General features: G+C 42.9%; 1 protein-coding gene across 1 annotated transcript in view; it reads left to right on the top strand.

Moving 5' to 3' along the window:
• The window catches only part of kcnj6 (potassium inwardly rectifying channel subfamily J member 6), a 124147-nt gene that overhangs the window by 73707 nt on the left and 32861 nt on the right, over positions 1-17579 (top strand). Inside the window, 3 exon segments of the mRNA XM_052014553.1 lie at positions 8318-8492; positions 8494-8867; positions 8870-9229. Of these exon segments, the coding sequence (XP_051870513.1) occupies positions 8326-8492; positions 8494-8867; positions 8870-9229 (901 nt within the window). The 5' untranslated portion in view covers positions 8318-8325.

Raw genomic sequence — 17579 nt, 5'->3', positions numbered from 1 at the left:
TAATAATAATATTTCTTTATTAGTCACATGTACATCGAAACGCACAGTGAAATGCATCTTTTTTGTGTAGAGTGTTCTGGGGGCAGCCCGCAAGTGTCGCCACGCTTCTGGCGCCAACAGAGCATGCCCACAACTTCCTAACCCGTACGCCTTTGGAATGTGGGAGGCAAGCGGAGCACCCGGAGGAAACCCACGCAGACACAGGGAGAATGTACAAACTCCTTAGAGACAGCATCTGGTATTGAACCCAGGTCGCTGCCACTGTAATAGTGTTACACTAACTGCTACACTACCATGCCTGCCCAACAGTTTATAACAGTCCTGTGAAGTATCTTGGGATATAAGATAAGATCTCTTTATTAGTCACATGCACATCGAAACACACAGTGAAATGCATCTTTTGCGTAGAGTGTTCTGAAGGGCAGCCCACAAGAGTCACCACGCTTCTGAGGCATAGCTATTCTGAAGGGGAGACATTAATGGAAGTTGTTGTTGCTGTTGTACCTTTTCTGCTATATGGATGAAGGCACCAGGAGATGGCAAACTAAGACACTGCCGCATCAAGACTGACATATTAGTGTAATTACAACTTACACCAGCGGTTCCCATTTTTCAGTGAAGACGTAAGTGCTGAGATTTTGTGGGAGTAATGACTGTGAAAGGACAATAACTTGTCATCATTACACCATGAAACTAGCAGCAACTTTGGAATTTCTGTAAATGTACAGTTTAACAGGAAATACCAAGGTTTTGCTCACTTGTTCAATGTGCCTTGACAGGCTGAACTGTTGACGCCTTCCCCACCAGTCAAAAATAATCACTTGAACTGCAGGTGTTTTGAAGTCAATCCCACTATAAAGTATCTTGAAAAGGCTGGGCTTAGACCTCAGCTTAAAGGGCGAGTTTCTGATGACACTTTACTCCATAGTTACTGTTTATCAAACAATACAGCTCTAAGAAGGTAATTTTATGTCTGTGCAGTGTTCAATTATATACAAGATATTTAAGATTGTTTCAGGACATGGAATATGGAAGAGCTAGGGAAAGATGGGCAAATGGTCAAAAAAGATATTTTGTTTATGGAGAGCCCAAAACGAGCTATCGTGAATATATAATCACAAATAAATTACTTCAAATATTTCAAAACATAAAAGATCTTTTTTTTAAATTTTGTAAATACGTTATTGATTTTATTTCAGCTTTTATATTAATCACCTGTAGGCTCTGATCTTTATTTAGCACCCTGGATAACAATTTTAAAGTTCATTAAGAAGTCATTTAAAGTTCTTAAGCCAGTTTATTTTTTAAAATGTACGGCTTAACTGGCATTAAAATAGCGGGCAAAGATAACGAGAACAGATAAAGTAGTTCATAGACAAATAGTAGCTTAACTTCAAATAGTAGCTTAAATTACATTCCTGCCATGTACAGACTTGAACACACCATAACTGGGTGATCAGGCCAGTTTAGCATAGTGCGTCAGTACAAATAAAACAAAAAATGGGGACAGTTTCCAAATTTGTTGACTATGGCAGGAGGTTTAGGATGTCTTATACCATGGCAGGCACGGTTGTGTAGCAGTTAGTGTAACACTTTTCAGCGCCAGCAACCCGGGTTCGATTCCGACCACCGTCTGTAAGGAGTTTGTACGTTCTCCCCGTGTCTGTGTGGGTTTCCTCCAGGTGTTCCGGTTTCCTCCCACATTCCAAAGACGTACGGGTTAGGAAGTTGTGGGCATGCTATGTTGGTGCCGGAAGCGTGGCAACACTTGCGAGCTGCCCCCAGAACAATCTAGAAAAAAGATGCATTTCACTGTGTGTTTCGATGTACATGTGACTAATAAAGATATCTCATTTGTTTATCAAATAGGCTCAAGTTGATAGGAGGCAGTTGAATTCTGTCACTAGATCACTATAAAATCCTAGAATTGTTATTGGTTTGGTACTAAGACCACTACTCATGATATATATTTAATGATGCTAGGGCACCATTTTAACATTTGCAGATGATGGTTATGTGTTAAAACAAAAATGTATTTTGCGATGAAATCCATTGCAGTGAATTAAAAAGTGATACATTTTGGAAGGAAGGACAAGGAAGGGGAGTATAATATTAAGGGTACAATTCTAAAAGGAGTTCAGGAGCAAATAGATTAGCACAGAAGGAAGCCATTCAGCCCATCAAGTCTATGCCAGCTTCTAACAGAGCAATTGAACAGTCACAATCCCCTGTAGCTTTCCTTTAACCCTGCAAATTATCCTCTCTCAGTTGGCCACTCACTTGGAGCAGTGACTGATTAATTGTATTCCCACCATGTGCGCCCAACCCCACCTTTCAAGGAGTGGGTTCCAGATCATAATGACTATCTGCATAAAAATTAAGTTTTCCCTCACATCTGGTACCCAGAATTTTAAATTGGTTCTGATGGTCATTTTCTCCTCCGGTCACATCCCATCATCTCGCAATTAAACTCTTAGGCAAATGATCTAACTCCAAGCCTTTGCGAAGAATGATAGAGCAGTGCGATGTACTTCATCAGGCTGTGCTTAATGTTATTTGGTAATGGCATTTGGAAAGGAATTCCTTGAATTTAAGTAAGTGCCTTTTATGATCTCAGGATGTCCCACAGCCTTTACACTCAACATTGTGCCTTATTCAAAATGCAATCGCAGGTGTAGATAAGATGATATCTTTATTAGTCACATGTACATCAAAACACACAGTGAAATGCATCTTTTACGTAGAGTGTTCTGGGGGCAACCCACAAGTGTCGCCACGCTTCCAGCGTCAACATAGCATGCCCACAACTTCCTAACCTGTACGTCTTTGGAATGTGGGAGGAAACCAGAGCACCCGGAGGAAACCCACGCAGACACGGGGAGAACGTACAAACTCCTTACAGACAGTGGCCGGAATTGAACGTGGGTCGCTGGCACTCTAATAGCGTTACACTAACCGCTACACTACTGTGCAAACATGGCAACTAACTTCCCAACAAGCAGGAGTAAGAAAGAGTAATGGTCAGATTATCTGATGGAGGTTAAGGGATAAATATTGATCAGGACATTAGGGAGAATTCCTCACTTGTCTTCAACAGAGTACGTGGAGCAAAATATCACTTCCAACCGTTCAGCACCAGAATTTCAGACAAGATTCCACACTCAAGTCCTGCGTGTCAATTGACTGACATACTGTGCATCAGGCAGCCTGACAGTTTCTTTTACATTAAAGTAATCCTCTTCAAGGATAAGATTGCTTTGTCTCTTGTGGAATTTAATAGTTTAATGACTGCCATTATCAATGTCTAACAATGGAGTTGGCACAATGACTTACACAGAATAACCAAGTGGTTACTGTGCTGAAGGAGATTATGTATTCCATGAAGTCCACACCAGGCTACGTATGGACAACACAGCTAGTCCCACTTCCTTGCTCTCTCCCCATAACTCTACCAATTCTTGCCTTTCAGGTAATTGTCCAGCTCACTTTTAAAGGGACAATTGAACCACTGTCCCTGGTAGTGTATTGAAAACCCCAAACACTTGCTATATATAAAAGATTCTTCTCAGGTCACTTCTGGTCCTTCTCTCTGTCTTTTCTCTAAGTTCCCATCTGCTCTGACTATACACTCCATGAGTTTAAATACCACTACCACTGTTCCCAGGAGAAAAGCACCAACTGCTCCAAACCATCCATGTAATTAAAGTTGCTCATTCCCAGAATAAATTTAGTTGATTTTTTTCTGCACTCTCTCTAAAGCCTTGACTTGACACATTTCCTAAACCGTGATGGGACACTACTCCAGTTGTAACTAAATTAGCATTTCATAAAGGTTCATCATGACATTATGCTTTTATATCCTAGGTCTCTATTTATTTATAAAGACTAGGATCATGCATGCTCTTAAGCACTTTTCCAACCTTCCCCAACACATTAGGTAACAATGAACACATACCCCAGTTCCTGTTCTCTCTTCTTGTATCACTTTTAGAATTGTGCCACTAATTTATATACCACTTCTAATTCTTCCTACCAAAATGCAACATTTTATCAGCATTAACTTTCACCTGCTGCCTATCTACCCTTTCTAACAGCTTGTCCAGTGATGAGAACAAAGTCCCGGAAAGACTCAGCAAGTCAGACAGCATCTGTGGAAAGAGAAACCTCTCTTTACACAGATCAACGTTTCACATTAAGTCAAGGGGGGAAATTGCTGCGGCTCTGATGGAGATTTTTGCATCTTTATTAACCATAGGTGAAGTACTAGAGGACTGGAGGATAGCCAACATTGTTCCCTTATTCAAAAAGGGCAGTAGGGATAAGCCAGGAAACTACAGGCCAGCTAGCCTTACATCAATAGTAGGGAAATTATTGCAAAAAAGGACATGATTTATGTTCACTTTGAAAGGCAGAGACCGATTAGGAGGAGTCCTAATGATGTTGTGCAGGGAAAATCCTGTTTTAAAAATTTGTTTGAGTTTTTTGTGGAGGTAACTTAGAAAACTGATGAAGGCAGCATGGTAGTCATGGTTTACATAGACTTTAGTAAGGCTTTTAACAAGTCCCACCCAGTAGGGCACTTGGGATCCAAGGTAAATTGGATCCAAAATTAACTTGGTGATAGGAAGCAGAGGTTACCAGTTGGAGGTTGTTCTTCTGACAGGAGGTCTGTAACCAGTGGTGTAACAGAGTGATCGGTGCTGGGATCATTGTTGTTTGTTATATTTATAAACAACTTGGATGAGAATGTAGATGGACTGATTAGTAAGTTTGCTGACAACGCAAAAGTAGTAGAGAGCGAAGAAGGTTGTGAAAGGATGCAGAGGGACATAGATCAGTTGGAAAGTTGGGTGAAGCTGTAACAGATGAAATTTAATCCAGACAAGTGAGAGGTAGTGCATAGTAGGACATCAAATACTAAAAGGACATGTACAGTAAATGGCAGGGGCCTCATTTAACCTCCATAAGGGACCACCAGACTCAAGGACAGCTTCTGTACTGCTGTTATAAGACAATTGAACTGTTCTCTAGTACGATAAAATGAAATCTTGACCGCACAATCTACCTCGTTATGACCTTATTGTCTACCTGCACTGCACTTTCTCTGTAGCTGTTACACTTTATTCTGCATTCTGTTATTGTTTTACCCTGTACTACCTTGATGCACTGTGTAATGAATTGATCTGTATGAACTGTATGCAAGACAAGTTTTTCACTGTACCTCAGTACAGGTGACAATAATAACCAATTTAAGAGTGTTGATGTACAGAGAGACCTTGGGGTCCAGTTCATAGATCCTGAAAATTACAACACAGGAGGATAGGGTAGTGAAGAAGGCATTCGACATGGCTTTGAGTATAGGAGGTTGAGCTGTAGTATTGCAGCTGTATAAACGTTGGTCAGGCACACTTGGAGGATCTTGTACCTTTCTGGTCACCACACTACAAGAAGGATGTGGCAGCATTAGAAAGAGTGCAGAAGAGAAGCACTGGGACGTGGCCTGGAACCAAGGGCTTCACTTATCAGGAAGGATTAGATAGGTTGGTTTATTTTCACTGGTACATAGGAGTCTGAGGAATGACATTATGGAGGTTGATAAATTTCTGAGTGGCATATTAGGGTAGATAGTCAGAGTCTTTTCCCAGGGTAAGGAAGTCTAGAGGTTTAAGGTGAGAGGGGAGAAATTTAACAGAGATCTGAGGGATAAGTTTGTCACACAGAGGACAATGGTTATCTGGAATGAGCTGCCAGAGGAAGCGTTGAAGAGGCAGATTCAGTTACAGAATTTAAAAGGCACTTGGATAGGTACTTGGATTGTAAAGGAGTAGAGGGATATGAGCCTAACGCAGGCAAGTGGGATTAGCATAGATTGGTCGGCATGGACAAGTTGGGCCAAAAAGCCATTTCTGTGTTGTACAACTCTATGACTCTTCATCAGAACCAGACAAGAGAGAAAGCAAGTTAGTTTTAAATTGCAGAGAGGGTAGAGAACGGATAGATAGGGCAAAGGTACAGGGTTGCCACAGTGATAAGCTGAGGAGCCATGTTAGGGACAGGATGTTTCCACTTGTGGGAGAATCTGGTCACTGCTTAATACAAGGATCACCCATTAAGACATAGGAGGCAATTTTATTTTTTTAAAAGGATCCTGAGTCTTTGGTATTCTCTTCCTCAAAGGGTAAGACAGAGAGAATCTGAATAATTTTAAAGCAGAGGTGGATAGATTCTTGATAAGCAAGGAGATGAAAGTTTACCTCGGGTAGATCGAAATGTGGAATTAAGGTTACAATCAGGTCAGCCATGATCTTGTTAAATGGCAGAGCAGGCTTGAGGGGTGAAGTGGCCTACCCCTGCTTCTAATTTGTACATTTGTATATGACACATTTGCATATATTAAGAAAATGAATGTTTCTAGTACAGGCCAAGCCCTTGGGGAACTTCACTCTACATTTCCTTCCAGCCAAAGAAGCAAGTTTTTCCTCATTACTTTCTGTTTCCTATCATTTAGACCATTTTCAATCATGCTGCACCCGTTTTTGCATTCAATCTATATGACAGGCCTATTATGAAATTTCCTTTGGAAGTCCAAATTAACTACATCACTTGCATTTCCTGACAGGACAAAACAATGGTGGACAAAATTCAAATTAAATAAACAGTAAGTATTGCAGATTAAGAAAAGAAGTGGTATCAAATGTACTCTATGAATAGTGTGGGAGTTAGTGTGTAACTCAACAGAGATTTAGGTCTCCATACACTTTGAAACAATAACCGATTAAGGACATTATAATTGTAATGAGGAATGACTAGTGCACTTGTTTTTCTGCCTTCAAGAGACTGTATAGAGGCATATAATGTGCTAAAGTAGCAAAGGAAGCATGCATGGGGAAATGTGGTGGGGAAGATCCCATTGTTCTAATCAAAGACGAGTTTTCCCAGTGGCCCACTTATCCCTCAACCAACATCTAAAATAGATCAGCTGTCCATTCATCTCATTGTGCTCTCTGCATTTGGTGGTCAAGTTTGTTTAAATTATGCAGTTAGCTACACTTTAAGAATACTTAATTGATGGCAAAGTGCTTAGGAACATCCTGAGATTGTGCAAGGCTCTATAGAAGTGCAAGTTCTTTATTGTGCAAGGCTCTATAGAAGTGCAAGTTCTTTATTATTTCAAATTAGATTATTACAAAGTAGGCAGATTCAAAATAGGGAAAGGGAAAGTTAGGATCAATTGATATTTGAATGTATCTTGTCCAAAGATAAATAAGATAAGATATCTTTATTAGTCACATGTACATCGAAACACACAGTGAAATACATCTTTGCATAGTGTTCTGGGGCAGCCCATAAGTGTCGCCACGCTTCCGGTGCCAACGTAGCATGCCCACAACTTCCTAACCCGTACGTCTTTGGAATGTGGGAGGAAAACCGGAGCACCCAAGGGAACCCACGCAGACACGGGGAGAACGTACAAACTCCTTACAGACAGCAGCAGGAATTGAACCTGGGTCGCTGGCACTGTAATAGCGTGGTGCTAACCGCTACACTACTGTGCCTGCCGTGCTTATTGTTTAGATAACAAAGTATCTAAACAATAAGCACGTGGCTTAAACAATTTTGATGTTGTAGAGTACTGGACACAGAGAGAAAAATCGGTGTCACAATACATTTTATGAATGGTCTTGAGATAGCTGAGGAGAAGGTTAAAAAGCTAAAGACAACAATCAGCAAAAGCAAATCTGACCAAAAGAATGTCAAACTTCATAACCAAAGCAGTGAAAGGCAGGTCAGAACAAGCTATAATCAATATCTACAGTTCTCTGATGGAGTAACTACTCAGGAGTCCTGGCCATTTTCCAAAGGCTATGGAAAAGATGAGTAATTAAGGCATTGATGAATAACCATGAGACTAGTCCTTTCACCAAGGATTTCTCAGCCCTGATGTTAGATAACTGGGATCTGAGTTTATCAACGCACAAAAGATACATCCAGGATCTTACATTAAACCAAATCATGAGAATAAAGTAGTAAACAGTAATTTTGAAACTGAGTTTTACCAGCATAAAGGATGATCGATGGAATGGGCCTTCAGAGAGAGCGGGGCTCTCAAGAAGGAATGGAATGGGGAAATTGTGAGCTGTTAAACATGAATTTTGTGAGATGTTTCATATTCTGCTATTTTAATAGAATTCTCTTGAAACATGGCAATGTCAATGGGGGCTGGTGTCTGAGACTTTGTGTAAGGTTACTTAAAGGTAGATTTTTTTTAAATGCAGGACTTCAAATCACTTTGTTGCCTCTGTCCCTTTCTGACCAGACTGACCAATGGAGCGGGACGTTGAGAGCCCCCTGGCCACTCGGCAGCCGAAGCTACCGAAGCAAGTGCGTGAGGACATCCCGAAGCAAATAGGCTCGGGTGGTCAAGCTGCCGTAAAGAGTGTCCAGAGGTACGTGCGGAAGGACGGGAAATGCAACGTTCACCACGGCAATGTCCTGGGAGCGGTACCGTTACCTGACTGATATCTTCACTACATTAGTGGACCTGAAATGGAGACTCAACTTACTGATCTTTGTTATGGTCTACACAACCACTTGGCTTTTCTTTGGAATGATCTGGTGGCTTATTGCTTACATCCGAGGGGACCTAAGCCACATAGGGGACGCTTCTTGGGTGCCCTGTGTTAACAATCTCAATGGCTTTGTCTCAGCCTTTCTCTTCTCCATTGAGACTGAAACCACCATTGGCTATGGCTACAGATTCATCACAGACAAGTGTCCCGAAGGCATCATTCTACTCCTGGTGCAGTCCGTGCTGGGCTCCATAGTCAATGCCTTCATGGTAGGGTGCATGTTTGTAAAGATCTCGCAGCACACAAGAGAGCAGAAACCCTGGTGTTCTCCACCAACGCTGTGATCAGTGTCCGCGACGGCAAGTTGTGCCTGATGTTCCGAGTTGGGGACTTGAGGAACTCCCACATTGTCGAGGCTTCGATCCGTGCCAAACTGATCAAATCGAAGCAGACCAAGGAAGGAGAGTTCATCCCTCTCAATCAAACAGATATAAACGTGGGCTACGACACGGGAGATGACCGGCTCTTTTTAGTTTCCCCTCTAATCATTTGCCATGAAATCAACCAGCAGAGTCCTTTCTGGGAAATCTCCAAAGCCCAGTTGGCCAAAGAGGAGATGGAGATCGTGGTGATCCTCGAAGGAATGGTGGAGGCAACAGGTAAGGGGTTCACTTCCACACCGTCTCAGAACCTCCTTCCAAACCCATTGGTCCTCCTCTGGCTGTTAGCAGAGACTTCCCTTGCAATCCGACCTCACAGGGAATGAAAACCAAAAGAACTGCAGGTGCTGGAAATGGTTATTTGGAAACGAGTCATTGACTCATAGAGTCATACAGCACAGAAACAGGCTATTCAGCCCATCGTGTCCATGCCAACCATTGTACCTACCAACAATAATCCCATTTAACTGTATTAGATCCATAGCCCACTGGTCTTGGTGATTCAACCACTTGTCTAGATGCTTCTGAAATGTCCCGAAGCTACTTGCCCCCATTACTTCTTCATGCAGCACATTCAGACTCCAAACCCCACGCCCCCATGTGAAAAAATACACTCTCAGATCCCCTCTAAACCTCCTACTCCTCACCTTTAACCTCTGCCCCCCCTGTCTTCGACACCCCGCCATGGAAAACAATTTTTACTATCTACCCAATCCACGGCCCTCTATATACATCTATCAGGTCACCCCTCAGCCTCCTCTACTCCGGGGAAAGCAATCCCAGCCTATGCAGTGTCTCCTTACTGAGACACAAGATGCTTGGAATCTGGAGCAAAAATATGAGCTGCTGGAGGAAACTCAGCGGCCAGGCAGCATCTGTGGAGGGAACTGGACAGTCAGTGTTTCGGTTCGAGGCCCTTCATCTGTCCAGATGAAGGATCTCAGCTCAAATTGTCAAATGACCGTTCCCTCCACAGATGCTGCCCGACCCACTGAGTTCCTCCAGCAGCCTATGGTTTTACTCCAGTCTCTCCTTACAACCATAATGCTCCATTCTAGGCAATGTCCCTGGTGAATCTCTGCATTCCCTCCAGCACAATCATATCCTTCCTGGGGTGTGGTGACCAGAAATGCACACAGTAATCCAGGTTTGGCCTAACCAATGTTTTATAAAGCTGCCACATGATGTTCCAGCTCCACAGTCAATGAAGGCAAGCATGCACTGGTTGGTGGGAACCTGGTCATGGTTAGTAGTGCTGCTTGGTTCTGGTGAAGGATCCCAGACCTGAAATACCAACTGTTTCTCTTTCCACAGATGTTGTCTGACCTGCTGAGTTTTTCCAGCATTTTCTGTTTTAGCTGGGTAAAGTGGGTGCCAGGGAAGGAGATGGGTCTTCTGGTGTAAACCCGTTTAAAGGAAAGCAAAACAAACTGCAGGTACTGGAAATAAAAACAGAAAATGCAGCACAGTGGCACAGGTCTGCTGCCTCGAATTCGGGATAAATCCTGACCTCAGGTGCTGTCTGTGTGAATCTTGCATTTTCTCCCTGTGACCACATGGGTTTCCTCTGGGTGCTCCCGTTTTCTTCCATGTCCCAAAGATGTACGGGTTGGCCACTGTACCTGGAGTCGGAGTACAGGTAACTGGTAACTGGTTTATTATTGTCACATATACCAAGATACAGTGAAAAGCATTTGTTTGCATGTCATCCAGACAGATCATTCCATATACAAGTCCATCGAGGTAGAAAACAGAATGCAAAATAAGTGTTACAGTTACAGAGAGAGTACAGTGCAGGTAGACAAATGAAGTACAAGGACTGTGATGAGGTAGATTAAGAGATCAAGTGTTCATGTTTATAGTATAAGAGGTCCATTTAAGGGTCTTATAACACCGGGATAGAAGCTGTCCTTGAGCCTGGTGGTACGTGTTCTCAAGCTTTTGTATCTTCTGCCCTCTGGAAGAGAGAAGAAGAGAGAATGGCCTGGGTGGGTATTGGTATTGGTATTGGTTATTATTGTCACTTGTACTGAGGTACAGTGAAAAGCTGTCTTACAAACCGATCATACGGGTCAATTCATTACACAGTGCAGTTACACTGAGTTAGTACAAAGTGCGTTGATGTGGTACAGGTAAAAAACAGTAACAGTACAGAGTAAAGTGTCACAGCTACAGAGAAAGTGCAGTGCAATAAGGTGCAAGGTCACAACAAGGTAGATCGTGAGGTCATAGTCCATCTCATTGTATAAAGGAACCGTTCAATAGTCTTATCACAGTGGGGTAGAAGCTGTCCTTAAGTCTGGTGGTACATGCCTTCAGGCACCTGTATCTTCTACCCGATGGAAGAGGAGAGAAGAGAGAATGTCCCGGGTGGGTGGGGTCTTTGATTATGCTGGCTGCTTCACCAAGACAACGAGAGGTAAAGACAGAGTCCAAGGAGGGGAGGCTGGTATCCGTGATGCACTGGGCTGTGTCCACAACTCACTGCAGCTTCTTGCGGTCCTGGGTAGAGCAGTTGCCGTACCAAGCTGTGATACATCCAGATAGGATGCTTTCTATGGTACATCGGTAAAAGTTGGTTAGAGTCAAAGGGGACAAACCAAATTTCTTTAGCCTCCTGAGGAAGTAGAGGCACTGGTGAACTTTCTTGGCTGTGGCATCTACATGATTTGACCGGAACAGGCTGTTGGTGATGTTCACTCCCAGGAACTTGAAGCTCTCAACCCTCTCAACCTCAGCACCATTGATGTAGACAGGTGCATGTACATCGCCCCCTTTCTTGAAGTCAATGACCAGCTCTTTTGTTTTGTTGACATTGAGGGAAAGGTTGTTGTCAGGGTCAGAATCAGGGAATGGGAATGTGCAGTGAATACGTTATGGGAAAAACTAGTGGGCAATTGGAATTGCACTGTAAACTGGCATAGACTCGATTGGCTGAGATTGCCTCCTTCTTTGCTCTGTGGAAATATGGAAGTACTCAGCAGGTCAGGCAGCACCCTGGAGAGAAAAACAGAGTTAAGGTTTCAGGTGGATAACCTTTCGCACTGTTTTTCCTTCTGCAGATGCTGCCTGACCTGCTGACTAACCTTTATAAAGAGCAACAAACAATCTGCTGGAGGAACTCAGCGGGTCGAGCAGCATCTGTGGGAGTCTGCAGAACAGTAAAACAAGGCAGCTCAGTGGCACAGTTAGTAGAGTTGTCATCTCACAGCTCCAGTGACCTGCGTTCCATCCCAACCTCTGGAGCTGGCTGTGACGAGTTTGCACATATTCAGTTGGCCAGGTGTATATCTTCCTCTCCCCTTGCCCTCCCACACTCCAACCCAATTTTGACTTAATTTCCGCAGTAATGAATGGTGTTACCTGGTGGTTTGTGCATTCCAGGGATCAATGGGCAAAAGTATATTGGTTTCAAAAGCAAAGAAAGAAAATGCTGGAAATACTCAGCAGATAAAGCAGCACCAGTGGAGAGAGAAACAGGATTAATATTTTATGTTGATGATCTATCATCAATTCTGATGAAAAATCATCAGCCTTAAACATTGACTCTTTCTTTCTCCACAGGTAGTGTCTGACGTTGAATATTTTCAGTATTTTCTGTCTTTATTGTTGATTTCCAGCATCTGTTTTTTCTTTCTTTTTTTGTTTCAATAATACTTGTATCTGCTTTGTTTCTGATAATCCTTTATGACAGGTTAATCGTCCATTAGACATGTTTTCATATGAATAACTATTTATGAATGAAATGCAGCCCCTCCCACGCAACAACTAAACCAGTCAGCCAAATTAAATCACTGATATTTTGTGGAAGGTTTGCACTTCTGGTCAATCAGTTGCAAATCCTCTAATTTGCATTCTTTTTTCAGGCCTCCTCCTCCCCCTTCCCCCAGTGGTTCTGAATTCAATGGCACAATGCAAGCAGTGGGAGTAAGGTTGTATGCAACAGTGTGATGAGGGAATGTTTTGGAAGCAAGCCAGGGCAGCAACAGTTAGAGCCAATGGTGTTAGGCAGGCAGGTTCCTCATGAAGACTGAGTCAAAGATTGGTCATGGACAAAGCCTCATTGGAATGGGATGATGAAGCCTCAAGTACAACACAGCAAACAGAACAATAAAGAAACACTGTCAATTCAATTAAGAAGACATCTTATTAATATGAAGATTTGAAAACTATAACCTTTTCAAAAGAAGTTGATAGAAGGCTCATTGATGTTCAGTGCCCCTGTTTAAAATCAAGACGCAAGAGGCTGCTGGAGCTCAGGGGTCAACCAGCATCTATGGAGGAAAATGGACAGTCGACATTTTGGATCAAATCTCTTCACCTGGACTGAAAGAGCAAAGGGGAGATAACCAGTATAAGGAGGTGAGGAGAAAGGGTGGAGCAAGAGCTGGCAAGCAAATGGTGGATCCAGGTGAGGAGAGGAGAGTGGAAGTAGCGACAGAGGATGGGAGATGATAGGTGGAGGTAACAAACGGCTGCACCTTCCTTTCCTATCAGATTGCATTGTCTGCAACTGATTGCAGCATTAAGTACACCTTTAAAGAGTTTCCACCTTTGACCACAAGCATTCATTTTTCCTCAGATCTTGGATGGTTAATATCACCCAACATTATTGCTCTGTTGCTTATACATGCCTCCGAACTTTCTGAAGATCACCTTTGATCACATCGCTTATGGGCCTATAGCCAACAACTAAAATCCTATCATTTCTATTCCTATTTTATCTTCATTATTTCGATATGAATTCCTTTTTCAGAAAATCTCCATTACTTTTTAGTGTTGGAAGCAGATTCAACATTAACCTGCAGGCATGATGGACCAAATCTCATCCACTAAGGTTTATGAATGTTTAATACCCCTTGTCCATTCTAAAAAAGGTGTTCTCATCTCTCACCTGCTCACAGACTCCTTTGCTACTGTCTTAAAATATTGTCTCATGACTTATTTGCACTCAATCATCGACTTGATGATTAATCCTTTCCTCCTCTTCACACTCAAACCTAAACTGCACTGCATCTTCAAACTTGAGGAAACTCATCAATGGAGGGAATCAAGGTTGGAAACTAAAAGTGATTCACTAGCTCTTCCAGCTGAAGTTATTTCACATTAAAGGGGTGCAATTGCAATATTTATACATGCATCTTCCTCGATAGAGCAATGGATACAATTTTTTACTTGCATCTTTCTTGGATTAAGCAACCATTTCTGCATTTTGCTACAACCCCACAATCAAATAAAGCAGTCATGTCAGTCTATGACTATTAATACCAACCTGCATTACATGCCTAGAAATTGGGTTGCAGCCATTCTTGATGGAATAAAACATGGCTATACTTAATGCTAAAGCCAAATTGGGTCCCCTGCAAATAAAGCAAAGTTACGCAAGAATCATTGAAACAACGTTAGGGTGGTATCTGGTGCTGTAAAAGGACCTGCAAAATTCCCAACAAGACCTGACCCAATTTTGTGCATCTCCTGATACACCCTCCACAGCAGGCTGACATCAACAACCGAGACTTAGGCTGCCATGGAAGAGGCAGGTGCTGAAGGGAAGAGAAGAGGGGGATAACTCTCACAATCATTCAAACAGACATGACATGTGCCAGGAGGATGTATTGGTATTGGTTTGGTATTGGTTTATTACTGTCACTTGTATCGAGGTACAGTGAAAAACTTGTCTTGCATACCATTCGTAGAGGTCAATTCATTACACAGTGCAGTTACATTGAGTTAGTACAGAGTGCATTGAGGTAGTACAGGTAAAAACAGTAACAGTACAAAGTGTCACAGCTACAGAGAAAGTGCAGTGCAGGTAGACAATAAGGTGCAAGGTCACAAGGTAAATTGTGAGGTCAGAGTCCATCTCATTGTATAAGGGAACCGTTCAATGGTCTTATCACAGTGGGATAGAAGCTGTCCTTGAGCCTGGTGGTAGGTGCCCTCAGGCTCCTGTATCTTCTACCTGATGGAAGAAGAGAGAAGAGAGAATGACCCGGGTGGGTGGGGTCTTTGATTATGCTGGCTGCTTTGCCAAGGCAGTGAGAGGTAAAGACAGAGTTCAAGGAGGGGAGGCTGGTTTCTGTGACGCGCTGGGCTGTGTCCACAACTCTCTGCAGTTTCTTGCGGTCCTGGGCACAGCAGTTGCCATACCAAGCCTTGATGCATACAGTTAGGATGCTTTCTATGATGCATCGATAAAAGTTGGTGAGTGTATATGTGGGATGGAACAAGAAACCCATCACGCCCACCATAAGAGCAGCCTGATAGCAGGTACAATTGTCTCCTCCATGTGTGAGAATCCCTGCACAATAGAACAATGCAGAAAGGAATTTCATGTTGTAACATGATGTGTGATGTGATCTACACATCTCTGTACCAAATGGAGAAAAACATATTTTATCCAGAGGTCTGAGTTACTTAGATAGGGTTATTAGGAAAATAGAGATGTTGCATGCCACTTAGGTACAAAGAGTCATTCATTCATTAGTTATAATCTGCAGAGGTAACCCTGGAAAGCAGGATAGGAGGAATTTGTATATATTATAAGATAAGATATCTTTATTAGTCACATGTACATCGAAAAGCACAGTGAAATGCATCTTTTGTGTAGAGAGTTCTGGGGGCAACCCGCAAATGTCGCCACGCTTCCAGCGCCAACGTGGCATGCCCACAACTTCCTAACCCGTACGTCTTTGGAATGTGGGAGGAAACCGGAGCACCCGGAGGAAACCCACGCAGACACAGGGAGAACATACAAAACTCCTTACAGACAGCGGCCAGAATTGAACCCGGGTCACTGGCGCTGTAATAGCGTTATGCTAACACTACACTACCATGTATTTGGCCTCCTCCTCTGACGAATGGTGTAATATGTTGCTGATAATAATTGGAGCATGGAAAGGAGCACATGGCTTGCAGTGGGGACTATGATTTTGCAGGCTATTTAGGAGAATCTTTTACCTTTCAGGATTAATTTATATCCTGCAGCAATAATGCTTCTCTCTTAGCAGATGAGGCTGTGTGCACGGAGCAAGATCATTCCTTTGTTGCCTTAGTCTCCCTCCTGTTCCTATTGCTGCTACTGCTCTTCACCTCTGCCGTGTGGCTCTCAGTTGAGGCCTCCTTAGTGCTCTTCCTCTCGCACTGGTTGCACTCTACAAGCCGTAAGGTTGTACAGCATGCAACACACCACAACTGAGTCTCTGTATCTGTGTAGTGTGTATTGCAGGACACCTGTCAATTGATGCAAGCAACAAAATATCACCTTGAGGAGATCAGTGGTCTTTTCCATCACTATCCTTGTACTGACTCAGCTGTCATTGTATTCACACTCGACTGCTCTGGTTAGAGAGTGGGCTGGTGAGAGGACCGTTCACTCTGAACAGTGTTGGCCCACTGAAAATGTCCCGCTATGCAGTTTGAAGGAGTCACATATGCTTTCCAGAAACAAGGTACTCACCACCTGGAAACCTTTCTTGTAATCCACATTCAAGGACGCACATTAAGGCAGCAAGATTCTTTCTTGTTCATGAGAAGGTTCAGATTCTTACTGGGAGCCCTTATGGACGCATGAATGTAGCCAATGGCTGCCTGCACTTGTTGGAAGCTGACAATACTGGCAAATCCCAGTGCCCAAGGTGCCTCCCATTTCTTACTGAAGTCAAAGTATACAAAATAATTTCTTTGTTAATACAGTGTCAAGTTGAATTCTCTACTACAATGGAGTACAACAGTTGGGAGACATGATAAAGGTACTGTGGCCCTTGGAATGTTTCTGGGGCACGGAAGTTGAGAGTTAATGTGACCTTGACCTTCAGATGGAGAGCAGTCCAAGTACAAGATTGTGGCCAGGGACCTTCCCACAGATTGTCACATCTCTGAGTGATGATGGTGTTGGAAGACCTGAGCCTGTGAAGACCCTGTTCATTCAACCGGTCTAGATAGGATGTGATATTTCTGATGCTCTCTGGGAGAAGGCTGTTCAGTGGAAGCTGTGTTTTTGCCTCTTGTCCCAAGGTCCTTGACTTATCCTGAGTGAAAAGCCAAGGCAATACGAGCCCTCCAGTAATGGAGTTCTGCCAGCAGTGTCACCACTGAGTTGCTGGTGGACGGAGCATCTCCTTCACTAAATGCTGGAGAAAATATTCACTGTTAGTTAAGGATGTTGGGACTCTGGAACATGTCTGAGCAGCATGCAGTCAGTTCTGAAGATGCCATCTCAGGTCTCCCCATTGTGTCCCTTTAAATGGCAAGAACAGCAACAAACTAGCATCAAGTAAAGACTGCTCCATGACAATTGTGGTTTGCAGCATCTTGTTCCAATTTATGTCGGTATTGGCAGAAATAGACGTCACGTGGGTAATGACAACATTCAGTATGAACATGATGTAGGAATATGTCAGGTGCACTAGTGTGGGTCACACAGAGAAGTACCCAATTCAATTTTTTGATCGCCACAATTTTACCCAGAAACATTTGCTAGCACAAATTAGCTACTCCAGTTAAAGGTAGTTTGTGTACTTAGTGTCTAATAAACAGATACTATGGGATCCAATCTCTAGACTACAGC

The sequence above is a fragment of the Pristis pectinata genome, chromosome 4, assembly GCF_009764475.1.
Source record: "Pristis pectinata isolate sPriPec2 chromosome 4, sPriPec2.1.pri, whole genome shotgun sequence".
In the NCBI taxonomy this organism is placed as follows: Eukaryota; Metazoa; Chordata; class Chondrichthyes; order Rhinopristiformes; family Pristidae; genus Pristis; species Pristis pectinata.
Note: the sequence above shows the minus strand (reverse complement) of the source record. Positions and strands in the feature narration are given on the sequence as shown.